The sequence below is a fragment of the Pleurodeles waltl genome, chromosome 5 (assembly GCF_031143425.1).
Source record: "Pleurodeles waltl isolate 20211129_DDA chromosome 5, aPleWal1.hap1.20221129, whole genome shotgun sequence".
NCBI lineage: Eukaryota > Metazoa > Chordata > Amphibia > Caudata > Salamandridae > Pleurodeles > Pleurodeles waltl.
In genome coordinates this window covers 1,740,448,934-1,740,462,947 of record NC_090444.1, presented here as the reverse complement: position 1 = coordinate 1,740,462,947, position 14,014 = coordinate 1,740,448,934, and the positions used below count along the sequence as shown (strand labels likewise).

The window sequence follows — 14,014 nt, the reverse complement described above, 5'->3', positions numbered from 1 at the left end:
CCTTTGTAGTAGTTGTTTCATTTTCCTTATCGAGGAAACCTAATGAAGGCACTGCCAGTTCCTCCTGGCCTTTATAAGACCTCATACCTTGACATACTCTATTTTACGTATTAATAGTCTTAAATATATAGTACCCAGTCTGGGAAATGAATATCAATTTTAGTTTACTGCATAAAAAGTTAATTTATTTGTTGCCATTTATTGTTACCACAACCTTGGTAAAAGGAGTGGGATTTTAAAACCAATTGTGTTCCCCCGCAGTACATTGAGAGATATGTTTATTATTTAACTTCATATCAGAATGTGGCGAATGTCGTTTTGGTTTTATATCAAGTTCGTGGACAACCTGGAAGGGATTGACCACGATCAGTTACAATTTCACTGGTCACTCTCCCTGGAACTGCAGTTTGCACTTTGTTGTTGCAGTAACATCTTGTGACACCACTAATCCAAGCCCACATTGTGATGCCCAACCTTTTCAGAGCTAATTCACTGCATGCTGCTTTTAAGGTTTGCTCGTCGCATCAATGTTTAAGATCAGCAACCGGCAGGGGGACTTCACCATCCACGGGTCTTTTTAAGAAATGTGCTTTGCTGCTCATACAGTTTGGTCTCTTATTCTTGGTATGGGTGATTGGGATTTTATTCTATTGTATTTTGAACGTGTACACGACTGTATGCATATTTATGTGGATTATTTATGTGTGATGTACTTTTATGATCCTCGTGATCGAAATAAAGTTCATGATGATGATGGTGACTATTACAAGCAGAACACTGTGACACTATGACATATTTTGCGCCCCAGTCGTGTCCTCACCCTACTGCTCTCTCTGTCTGCAAACGGAAGAGGAGCAGCTTACCTCACTCCAGTTTGATGTTGCCAAAAACTTTAGGCCCACCACCCTTGAAAGCATTCTAGCTCCCCAGGCTGCACATCAATCACCAGTTGAAGTACACTGTGAGCCTGTGTTGCTCAGACTCAAATATACTAGATAAAAAACAAACAGCCTTAATGAGGCTGAATATTTACTTTAAAAGATTTTAGTGCCCACTGTGCTCTGAAGACAATATTTTAAGTGTCTGTAATGCTCTGTTAATATGAACGCCCATTCTCTATGCTTGGGTTGGTTTTTAAAAGCTGAACGCGAGTTTAATGACATCCAGAGGGGTTCGAAGACGCAAGGAAAGCAAACGCATCATTTTCTGGGCACATCTCACTGGTGAGTACCAGAAAGGGGGTGGGCAGGTGACATCTGGTGTAAAAAAGCGACAGCTTTGTCTTTGCCCACGAACAGACGAGGTGTCAGTGTGTTCCTAACAAACCTTATAATTTTGTGAAGCTGACAAAAGCATGTGGTACAAAAAGGAACAGTTTAGGTGAGGACTTCAAGTGCATAGCAATACTTGAACATTTTATGCCTGTTTCTCTCTACACTCCCTGAATCTTATCTCATTCTTGAAAATTAGTTTTTATCCCCCTTTCAATTGTATTCACATCTGTCTCTTCACCACTTCTCCCTTTTCTGCATTTCTCAATCTTGCTCTGAGTCATTTTCTGATTATAAAAAATGTCAATGTACCCAAAATTGACGGTTGTGCCCAAATGGAAAGTGTCTGGCTAACTTCTATTGATTGTAGTAAGACATAAAGGGTGACGTGAGGCCATTTCGGAAAAATTAATGAGATGAAATCACTTTCATAGAGTTTTCATATCACAAAGGTAATTGTTATTCAACACTAGGTTGCCCTGTTACATTCAGGCAAGACACATTCTATTTCTGTTAATCCCACATTGTTTCCCCCAAATAGTGTTCATTCACCCAGTAGCGTTTTCAATATCTTAGGGGTATGTACAATTCTAAATATATTCTTTCACAAACTTCGAGTAACTCCTCCAAATACTATTATTAACCCCTTAGGTGGTTTTGCCCCACCTCGATGCTGAGCCGTTATATATATATATATATATATATATATATATATATATATATATATATATATATATATATATATATTTAGTGGTGGTAATAGGTGAGAAATCTACGAGAGACCGCAGAAAGCTATACATCTATGACACGTAAGCACATTTCCAAATTCTTCCGGTGGTCATTAGTGTCGATGGCTCATGGCTATCCCTCAAAAAACTGTTTAATAAAAAAACACAATGGTGAACATAAAATAGGAACAAATAGAAACAGGTGAAAATGATTTAATGTGCGATTTTTTTTTAACTGAAGGATGATTTACTGATGTCATATATTGTTATGCCCTCCGGCTCTGTTAGCTGCATTTAGGGCCGCATTACGAGTGGGTTTGAAGGTATTTAATGCAGCCGATAGTTATCGGATGCGGTGAATAACTCAACCTTTGGTAATATAATTTTCAGCAGGTCAAAATTGCCAAAGTTAAACACAGGGTGGGGCATACAGTGTTTGCCGTATCAAGCAGATGTTGGTGTGTTAAACAACAACATCCGCATGTTATTCCCCACAGACTCAAATAGGTGTTATTTATTGTCTCTGATAAATAACATACCCCATAGTATCATTGTTTACCAGGTGTGTTAAATAACACCTAAACATGTAATCAGGCCTATAGTGCTTGTTGTTTGTCAGAATACTCACAGCCATCAACCTATGCTGCGGATTCTCGTGACTATTCAGCGTTTCAACCATGCATCAATTCATAAGTCCTAATGAGTAAAAAATGAATATGAAGGAACATTATGTGTTTTTAACATGTGCCCACAGATCTGAGTTGAGGAATCAGAGTTGTTTATATTACTTTGAAAGGGTGAGTACTGATTATAGCAGCTGATTCGAGGGTATTTTACAAAATATGTTCTTATAAGCATCCTTATATTTAGAAGCCAGAAAAAACAATGTAATTCCTAGATAGTAACAAATGCCCAACTTTACTGCATTCCCACACATCTCTCAATATAAACGGTGCTAATTTGGGTGTGTGGACGTATGGTCTGCAACAGCAAAACCCTCAAAATGCAACATGGAAACTTGAATATTTTACTCATTCTGTGGAAGTGGGAAGGATTGGTAAATGGAGGCAGCTAGCACCCAGAGAAAATCACAAAAACTCCAAAGATTTCTGAAATGTTAATGCATGGTGTTGGAAAGTGGATTATTGGGAAGGGCAGGTAGATACATACACTTAGCAATAGGCCACTAACCCCCCACTAGGTCCAGTTAAGTCTCAATAAATTAAACCCAGCTCAACCCTTGGTAGCTTGGCAACGAGCAAAAAGGCTTAATTTAGGAGACAAAGGCCCTCATTTTGACCCTAGCGGTCTTTTGACCATCAGGGTTAATGTGGCGGTATCAACGTCAACAGGCTGGCGGTGTATACTGCCACATTATGAATCACCCCTCATACTGCCATCGGGGTATGAACCGCCGGGCCGGAGATGTGCACCTCCAACCCAGCGGTCCACACATGACTGCCAGCGGTATTATGAGCCTGCCTACCGCCATGGTTTTCGCAGTGGTACCACCACCATGAAAACCATGGTGGTAGGGCTACCGGTGACAGTGAGTTCCTTCCCTGTCACCGGTAGAAGACTCCCCCACCCCTCCCAGCAATCACCAAACCCCCCTAGTATCCCAGCGCCATCCCCAGCCCACCACCCCCCTAGTATCACAGCGCCCATTAACCCCTGCAATCATGCACATACACACCCACATACACCACGCATACACCCATGCACCACCACTTCCATGCACGCATTCACTCATGCATACTCACACGCATTCACTCACGGTAACATACATACACGCATTCACTCACATGCATACAACCATGCATACACCATAACACTCACAGATGCATACTCACACGCACACACATTCATACACACACGCAGACACCACACACACACACACACACAACACCCAATACCCACCCTCCCCTGTCGGACGCCCGCCTTACCTTGTCCGGTGAGAAGGTCGTCCGGCAGGGAACGGGAAGGGACGCTGCTACCTCCAGTAGCACCCCGCCAGTAGGACTCCGCCAGGCCATCTGTTTGGTCAAAATACGTCTGGCGGCATCCTGATGGCGGGGCAGTGCAGGTAGTAGCACCGCCCAGGTGCCTCGTCTGCCAGCATGGCTACTGCCAGATTTCGGCCCTAAATGTGGCAGTAATCCAGCAGTCACCATAATATGGCGGTCAGAAGACGACCAGCACTGGTGGTCTTCTGGCACCCATGGCTTTTGCGGTCTCGCTTTGAGACCGCCAAAGTCATAATGACGGCCAAAGTGTGTAAAGCATTCAAATATCACAAAACAGTCATACAACAAAACACAGGAAACAGTCTAGAAATCCGAAACCAATTTATAAAAATAGGAAATATCTTTATCTTTAATTTGACACCAAAACAAATACAATCGGATAACGGGGAACCGGAGATATGAATGTCAAACAATTAGTGTTTTTTTATTGCATAGAAACTAAAAGTGCACTCTGGACATCTGGTCGCACCTTGAGCGGGGCAAAGTCAAAGTTTAAGGGTGGCCACGAGGGAGCCCTGCTAGACTACAGCAAGTGGCATGCCTCGGTCAAAAGTTTACCTTTGGTCTTAGTCTTTTTCTTGAAGATTTTCTTCAGCGGGACAAAGTCACAAATCCGATCTGACGTCCTTTGAGCTCTTTTCGGAAACGCGTTGCAGGAGACCTCTGAAGAGTTCTACTTTCAGGCTTAGTTGATTTTTCAGGTCGGAAATCTTGGTCCGGGCTGAAGCTGAATCTTGGTCCGACGTCCATGGAGCCCTCCTCAGATACGCTGCGCGGAAAGTCCCGGTCAACTTTGTACGTTCGGACTTTGTCACTTTTTGGAGCTTTTTCCTTCTGACGACGGTAGACCCTTCACAGCTGGCCGATATCGATGTAAGGTCATTGGATTACCTTTCCAGGAGACCCCGGTGAAATCCTGGAAGTCTGGGACTCCAGAGCTTTTTAGCAGGACAAACTTGCAAGTCAGGTCGGGTCGCGGTTGTGGTAAGCCAGCTGGACTCACCACGGTGGGTCGGTCCCTTTCTGGAGCTTTTAACCAAAAGTTCTCCAATCTTCTCCAATTTTCTGGATCTTCTTCCAGAAGGTCTTTTAAGGTCCTTTAGGAGTCCACAGCTCACCCCAAGGTTCCAGAAGCTCTGAGTTGCTCCTTGGGGTCTAGGACTCCAACTCCCAGAATGAACCTGGCTCAAACTCCAAAATGACCAGTGGACAGTGGTCAGCTGGTCAGTTCCTTCAGGATGTGATGCAGAGGACTCTGGTTAGCTATTGCCCACCTGTAGCAAGCAGGGAGTCCCTTCTTGAACCAGTTGAAGCAGGCAAAGTCCTTTTTGTGGTGAAGTCCAAGTGTGCAGCTGGTGCAGTCCTTCAGAGTGCAGTATCCAGGTGCAGGTCAGGGGTCCAGCAGGGCAGTCCTTCCTTCTTCTTATGTTGTTCCTTGTAGGGATCTGAGGTGTGGGTGAAACCCTGCCAAATGTATCCTTGTTTCTGGGGTGAAAAGCGGGGGGGCAACTGTCCAATCACAGGAAAGCCGTTGGATGACCACTTCCTGGGAAGTGTGGCAAAAATCAATCCAATGAAGCAACATTCTTTAAAAAATCCAAACTGGGTGAAACTGAATTTTGGAGGTTAGGTCTGGCTGAGTCCACCCACTGGTTTTGGCTAAAAATCCTTAACACACCCCTTTCCTGACCTATCCTAATCTAATCAAGAGGCCGTCTGGTTGTCTAGGTTTGCAGGAAATGGGGGAGGTCCTGAGCTGCTCCAAATGTCCTTTCCTCCTTTAAAATCCAGTTTGGCTGCTCTCTTCCTCATCTGCTGAGGCAGATCTCCTCCCCAAGGCACATTCTTTGTCCTCAGCTCCGTCCACTTCACACCTCATCAAGGCAGCCTGGCCAGGCTGCCAGAGGCTGGCCAATCAGAGAAGGGCATTACAGAGCTGAAATTGGCAACTTTCAGATAGAGTTCTAAAACTCTTTCCCTGAACTACTTATATTAAATTCAACAATGGCAAGTTGTTGGGTTTATTATAGCAATACGTTTGATAACAAACTTGAAATCGTAAACTCCCTTTGGGACTTTTTTAATTAAAATAAAATCTTCCCATGTCAGTCCATATACCCTATTCACTACAGTTAGAGAAAAATAAATTTGGCTATTTTACCTCACCAGGGTTTATAAAACACTTTTGTTAAGGTCTCTGCTTATAGTTACATTTCACCCAGCCCTAGGGGGCACTTAGGGCACACCTTAGGGGTGACACATAGGTAAAATTAAAGTAACTTAAGGTTTTGGAAGTACTTTTAATTCCAAAGTTGAATTTGCAAGTAACTTTGGTTCAAAAGCAGCCAGCAAGCCAGGCCTGCCTTTAAAACGACACAGGACACCTCTGCAGTGCATCTATGGGTGTACTACCTATGCTGGGGGTCCCTAAACCTACATGCCCTACCATATACTAGGGACATATAGGTAGGTTGATACTGCCAATTATAATTAGCATAATTTGCATATCCACTTTACACAGAGCACTAGCCCTGGGACTGGTAAGCAGTACCAAGAGCACATCCAAGAGTCAGTAAACACTAGTATCAGTCCAAAGGGTTTGGAAATGACAAGGGCTAAAAGGAGGGCTTTCCTACACATGGGTGGTCCATGGTGGTTTGACTTGAACGATTCAACTATATTTTCTTATGTTGAAGGCCCTGCAAATGTCAAGCTTTGGCTAAACATAGAATTTTCTAACTTTTGTTCAAGGAGTAGTTCCATAATCAGTGCAGACTGACACACATCCTAAGACCAGAGAATTCCCATGTTTCTCCTGATAAAACCATGACATCACTGGTGTGGGTAGGCCTAACACATTCTTCGATAAAGCTCCTAGAGTGTAGAAAGATTAATAGGTTTTCCTTTGAATTTCAACAATTGTAGGGATGTAGATAGCTCCAAAATGTGGGCTAAGGGTCAACTGCTACTCAGTGAAACATGCAAACCACACAAATGTCTTTAAACTAGACACCTGGTGAGCCCAGGGTGGTGTGGTATGATGACTCCCATTAATTTTTCTGACCCAGATTCTCATGCAAATGTCAAACTTGGCTGAAATCATCAAAATATTTTTGCTTCTATGAAGGAATGCTCTAGATTCTGGAATGACTTACAAAAGTTCCACCACCCAGCATTTCACACGTCTCCTTATAATCAAAAACAGTACCCCTCTCTTGTTTGGCCCTATCACATTTAGCAAAATTGGCCCCAAAATGCAGAGTGGAAACACCTAGATTTTTTCTATAAATTTCAAACATTCTCTGGATGTTGGTACTGTGGTATTTGGGCCCAGGGTCCACTCAGCCTCCAGGAAAATCTACTAACTCCAAACATTTCTGAAAACTTGACACAATACTGAGTTCGGGGTGGTGCTGCTTGTGTGGATAACACTATTCTTTCTTACCCAGAATGCCCTGCAAATGTTAAACTTTGGCTAGAATCACAAAACTTTCTTTGAGGGAATGTTCCAGAATCTGTGAGGATTGATAATGTTCCGCACTTCTCCACACTTCTTCTGCCAAAAATGATATCCCATTTGTGTGTGGGAAGCTATCACATATGACAAGTAAGTTATTAAAATGCTGCCTGGAAACATCAATATTTTCCATTTGAATGTCACTCATTATGGGGGTGTGGATAGTGGTGGTATTTGTACAAAGAGTTAGTCAAAGGCAGAGGAAGCTACGAACCCCAGATATTTCTGAAAATTAGACACACAGGTAATTTCTGGGAGGTGTAACTTGCATGGATCCCACCTCTTTTTTTAATCTGAATGCCCTGAAAATGTCAAACTTCAGCTAAATCAGAAGTTCTTTACTTTTCTAAGCAGAGAAAGCAGTACAGAATCTGCAAGGATTGAAATTAGCCCTACAATCCTGTGTTTGCACATTCCCCCCAATATAACAGCACCCACTTTGTGTGGGTGAACCTATAAAACGAGACAGTAACCTTAGATTGTGTGACGTCTATGTAATGTCAATCTGGTCCTCACCTGGTTACAGTTTTGGCACGTTCGTATGGAATTCCTTATCCCAATGAAAGCATGTGGGTGACACTTTTCTCCAGATACATGTGGGAAAATGCATTTTTTGTCCCTTGCTTTGGTGTTCCTTGAGCATTCTGCATAAAAAGACTTGCTGGGAACAAGGGTCTCTAATTTTTAGAAATTTCCCAGGTTGGTAGGAATCTGTTGAGTGCCAGGAGACACTCAGCCCAAATATTTAAGCAATCCTCCATGGAAAGAGAAAGGAAATTGTGCATTTGTAGTCATTGTTTGAATATTCATTCATAGGTCATTCTGTATGCGAAAGTGGGATGAGGTATGAACAAGTCATGCTACCCTAGATTCCACTGGGTTTCCAGTTTCAAAAGTTTCCACAGCTAGTAAGGTATACCAGATGGTGGCGAGCCATGTACCCAAATGGCCATCCACCCATTGAGGAAAGAGAAAGAAAATGGAGTATTTTTAAGAATGGATTTGATGTTACACACCCTATAATAATGTTTTTTAAAGGAAATGATTGAAAATGTGGTGTTTAGCAAAATGGAGCACTCTGGCATATAGCAATTTAGCATTGGCCAATATCTATGTTTGATTTGAGATGACATCTTTCACAATATTGTGTATGATTGTTTTAGGCTCTGTGTTCAGAGAAGTATGCTTCTATGGGGAAATATTTATCAGTATTGCTCCTTTACAGAGCAACCCCGTAGGATAGTATTTCTACTGAGCGCAAACTATTTTTAATGGCAAAATGTATCTGGATAACAGGCCTTCTGTCATCTATTAATAAAAAAAAAAGACAAAGCTATTAATTGTCAACTATTCTCCTGACACTGTAGTTGACGATATGAATCGATTCTGCTGTAGCGTATTGTTTTACAGTGACAAAGGGTCTGATATTACATAAGCTGGACACAACATTTTTCTAATGGGAATATCAAGCTTATTCGACCTGTAACTTACCAATGCATTTGAGCCCTGAAAATTTAGAGAATCAAAATATTTCCTCAGGTAAGATTTTAAGGAGATTGTATTCATCACTAGAGACCAAATAGATAATGAGAATTAATAACTATTACACCTCCAGCTATAAAATTGTGCATTTTCCCCCAATCCCTGTGACAATAACAACAGCTCACTCCCAGTGTCTTTGCTATAAAAACTGATGAATACCGGCATTGCCCCAATAGAAAAGGTAAGGGAGAGGAAATTATCATTTCCAGAATCCCCTAGACTCTCATCATTAACACAATTACATCATTTTCTGGATGTGCCAAACTTTTGGGACTTTTATGGTGGAATGTGTTATCCCCGAAACAGGCAAAACATAAGTTGGACTGATGTCACCATACTTTTTCACATATGCATATGACCCTGGTAGATACTGGGACATATTTATTTATGATGAGATGGAAAGCTCAAAGTGCAGTGCCAATTCTTTCTGATAAAATATGCTACCCAGTTCATCGTTCAATGTAACTTGTTAAAATAAATTATGACATTGGTCTTACACATCTAAACTTAGTTGGCAGTTCAAAAGTGGGTACTTTTCACTCTCCAACCATGACAGACTTAATTATATTCTTCAGGAGATGCCCACGAAAATGCATTGGCGGACCGCCTCCTACTCACAGCACTTCCTCTCACTGCCAAAACTTATTATGGACAGTATCAACAATACGAGTGGCCTTTGTGTCAGCCAGTTGCGTATCAATTATATTCTGTCATCTTCCTGTGTTTGCCCCTTTTCTGAATCATAACCTTTTTATCATCATTTTGACTGGACACCTTATATCCTTCCAGTGGCTCAACACAAGGGAACAACATGTTTCTTTTTGTTTCCCATGGGAGCATGTGCATTTTTCTGGTCTTTTCCCTGTGTGTTTCCTCCTGATGTAGCAGAAATGTTATTGCTCCCCCTGGCATCACAGTAATCATTTAAACGCAACAATCTATGCATTTTGGTAAGTGGAGTACTAATAGATACATTGTAAAGTGGTGCATTGAAAGCCTATTTTAATGTGCATTCACTGTAGGTTACTAAACTAAAGTGTGATGGTATAACCTTAAAACTTCATGTATAACCGAATAATTCAACACTATGGTGGTCATTGACATTGGCGGAGACTGTTAAAGTGGTGGTAAAACTGCCAACAGGCTGGCATTAATTACTGTCAAATTAAGACCATGAGAGTGATAACTCCCATAGACAGCCAATGTACCACACCATCCACCAGGGCATTACCACCACTCACCACAGCGGTAGCCATCAACAGCCAGGTAGAAGACAAGGTACCACCTACCATATTATGACATAGCACACTGCCACAATTTCTGGAACTGCAGATCTTCCCGATCTTTTCTATGCCATGCTCCACCTGGAACACCAACGCCGATGAAGGCGACGACAGAGAGCACAGCCGCCAAGCACACATGGGAATGAATGAAGGAAAAGAGAGTAACACACACACGCACACACACCACTCACACACACACCATACCCACAACCAGCTGCATACGAAAAACAACGTCATAGGACACACCTCATAATAATTCAAGGTCAACAGTAAGGCAGAATTGAAAATGTATTCTCATGCCAACAACCACCATAAGGACCGTAGTGACAAATATTATACATGAACAATTGTCCAGAAAGGTCCAATGCCCAGTCCAAAGTACAAAAGGCCCACATGGCCACAGGGCTCCGTCCAAGCCCCAACGTGACCCTGACATTCTTCCCAACAAACTGTGCAGAGGCATCATGTTAGAAGTGGGCAGACACCTCAGGGGGAAGAGGGGTGACGGCACCTCAGCTAAAGTGGGGAACTTGCCCACTGGTTCTGGAGGGGGCTCCATGCTCATTTCCCAATGCCGGGGAGTGCAGGGTCACAGCCTCGGAGGTGGGGAATTTGTCCACTGCTTCTGGAGGGGGCTCCATGCCCATTTCCCAATGCTGTGGAGTGCAAGATCACAGTCTCTGAGGCGGGGAACTCACCCACTGCTTCTGGAGGGGTTACCATGTCCATTTCTTAATGCTGAGGAGTACAAGATCACAGTCTCTGAGGTGGGAAACTCGCCCACTGATTCTGGAGGGGGCTCCATGCCAATTTCCCAATGCTGGGGAGTGCAAGGTCACAGTCTCTGAGATGGGGAACTCTCCCACTGCTTCCGGAGGGGGCTCCTTGTACAACGGTCCCTGGAGGGTGGCCTACATGCCCTCTGCTGGAGGTGAGGGCTGCATTGTCTCTGCTGGGGAAATAGGTCCCCTGTGCAGCCACTGCTCGAGGTGAGGGTTGCATTGTCCTGCTGGGGGAGCTGTCCCCTGGGCAGACTCTGCTGGAGGGGAGGGCTACATTGTCTCTGCTGGGGGAGGTGTCTCCTGGGCAGCCTCTGCTGGAGGTGAGGGATGCTGTGCCTCACCTGGAGGTGAGGGCTTCTTGCCTTTCATTGATGGTTGAGTGGAAACCATTCCTGTCATTGGTGGTTGAGTGGGAACCACTGCTGTCGTTGTTTGAGTGTGAACCTCTCCTGTCATTGGTGGTTGAGTGGGAACCGCTGCTGTCATTGGTGGATGAATGGGAACCACTCCTGTCATTAGTGGTTGAGTGGGAACCTTTCGGTAGAATGGGATCCTTCCCTTTCCTGGCTGGTGGAGTGGGATCCTTCGATTTCCTGGCTGGTGGAGTGGGATCCTTTGCTTTCCTGGCTGGTGGAGTGGGATCCTTCCCTTTCCTGGCTGGTGGAGTGGGGTCCTTCACTTTCCTGGCAGGTGGAGTGGGATTCTTCACTTTCTTGCCTCCACGACTAGGAGGTGCCTCGACTGTCCTCGTGGACTGTTTGACTGAGGTGCTGGGCTGGGTCATTGGGACCCTGCTCTTACTGGAAGGACAGGGTTGGAGGAGGAGGGAAGAGGTCAAGTTGGGCAAGGACAAGTTTCTTAGGGACGGTGGAGCAGGATGAGGGAGGAGGGATCGGAATGGAGGTTGAGGGAGTGGTTGTTGGAGAAGTATGTCTGCTGTACCTGGGAGAAGGTGCATGGGCAGTGTGCTGATGTGTTGTGGATGGCTGTTGGGTGCCTGAGTGCCTGCATTTGTGTCCCTTAGGATTAGGAGGGGGGACAGACAGGGTGGGAGAGGACACAGGGGACGCATGGATAGATGTTGTGGAGGTGTCTGCTAGTGAGGTGTGTGTGCTGCTTGGTGTGGTGATGGTGGTGCTCGCTGTTGAAGCAGAGCATGCAGGTGTGAGTGTGGATGTGACTGTGAGGGAGGAGAAGGAGGGGGAGACAGTGGAGGTAGAGGATGTTGTTGTGTGTGCAACTGTCAATTGTTTGTGTGAGTGCTTGTGGCCAGAAGTGTCCTCCCTATGTTTGTCTTAGCTACTCTTCTCTGATGTTTTGTGTGCATGCCTGCTGTATGTGTGCATGGGATGTGTTGGGGTTGAGGAGACTGGGACTGGTAAGTGGTAGTTGGAGGGGAGACGGTAGGAACAGGGACAATTGCTGCCATCAGAGAGGAGGCCAGAGCCTGGAATGATCTCTTTTGGCCGCCAATCCACTGTGGGTGCGCTCCAGGAATGCATTGCATTGCTACTGCTGGGATGCCAGTCCCTCGATGACATTCACTATGGTTGACTACCCTACAGAGATGGTTCTCAGGAGGTCAATAGCCTCCTCACGCAGGGCAGCCGGGCTCACTGGGGCAGGGTCTGAGGTGTCTGGGGCGAAGGAGATGCCCACCCTCCTGGGTGAGCAGGTATGGGCAACTCAGTGAGGGCGGTGCTGGTACGGAGGGTGGCGGCTGTACCTGAGGCTGGGGTGGTCCCAGAGGTGTCCACCACCACCAGGGAGCTCCCATCGGAGGAGGAGTCAGAGTAAATGTTGTCACCTCCTGTCTCCGCCATGGTGCTCCCCTCGCCCTCCGTCCCACTGGTTCCCTCGGCGTCAGTGGACTCTGCATCCTGGGTCCTGTAGGATACAGCTCCCTCAGTCGCCGGTGCCCCTGCTCCTCCGCCAGATGATGCTTGTAGGAAAGTCCCATCTTGCCTGGCATGTTACCCCCATTTTTACATGTTTGTAAGTTTGTTTTTGTCTGTATCACTGGGATCCTGCTAGCCAGGACCCCAGTGCTCATAGTTTGTGGCCTGAATGTGTGTACCTGTGTAGTGACTAACTGTGTCACTGAGGCTCTGCTAATCAGAAACTCAGTGCTTCTGCTCTCTCTGCCTTTATAATTGTCACTATAGGCTAGTGACCATTTTTACCAATTCTAATTGGCACACTGGAACACCCCTATAATTCCCTAGTGTATGGTACCTAGGTACCCAGGGTATTTGGGTTCCAGGAGATCCCTATGGGCTGCAGCATTTCTTTTGCCACCCATAGGGAGCTCAGACAAATCTTACACAGGACTGCCACTGCAGCCTGAGTGAAATAACACACATGTTATTTCACAGCCATTTTACACTGCACTTAAGTAACTCATAAGCCACCTATATGTCTAGCCTTTACTTAGTGAAGGTTAGGTGCAAAATGACTAAGTGTGAGGGCACCCTGGCACTAGCCACGGTGCCCCCACATAGTTCAGGGCAATTTCCCAGGACTTTGTGAGTGTGGGGACACCATTACACGCGTGTACTACATATAGGTCAATACCTATATGTAGCTTCACAATGGCAACTCCGAATATGGCCATGTAACATGTCTAAGATCATAGAATTGTTCCCCCAAGCCAAATCTGGTATTGGGGGGACAATCCCATGCATCCCTGGGGCTCCACTATGGACCCCGGGTACTGCCAAACCAGCTCTCTGGGGTTTTCTCTGCAGCTACCGCTGCTGCCAACCCACAGACAGGGTTCTGCCCTCCTGGGATCTGGGCAGCCCAGTCCCAGGAAGGCAGGACAAAGGAATTCCTCTGAGAGAGGGTGTTACACCCTCTCCCTT

General features: G+C 45.1%; 1 protein-coding gene across 5 annotated transcripts in view; it reads left to right on the top strand.

Moving 5' to 3' along the window:
- The first annotated feature begins 1,117 nt into the window (after window positions 1-1,117).
- The window catches only part of LOC138297429 (cysteine-rich venom protein-like), a 260,633-nt gene continuing 247,736 nt past the window's right edge, over window positions 1,118-14,014 (top strand). For all 5 annotated transcript variants that reach the window (XM_069236793.1, XM_069236790.1, XM_069236791.1 and 2 more), the window contains exon 1: window positions 1,118-1,223. In XM_069236793.1, coding sequence (XP_069092894.1) covers window positions 1,157-1,223 — 67 coding nt within the window. In that variant the 5' untranslated portion in view covers window positions 1,118-1,156. The remainder of the gene's footprint in view (window positions 1,224-14,014) is intronic.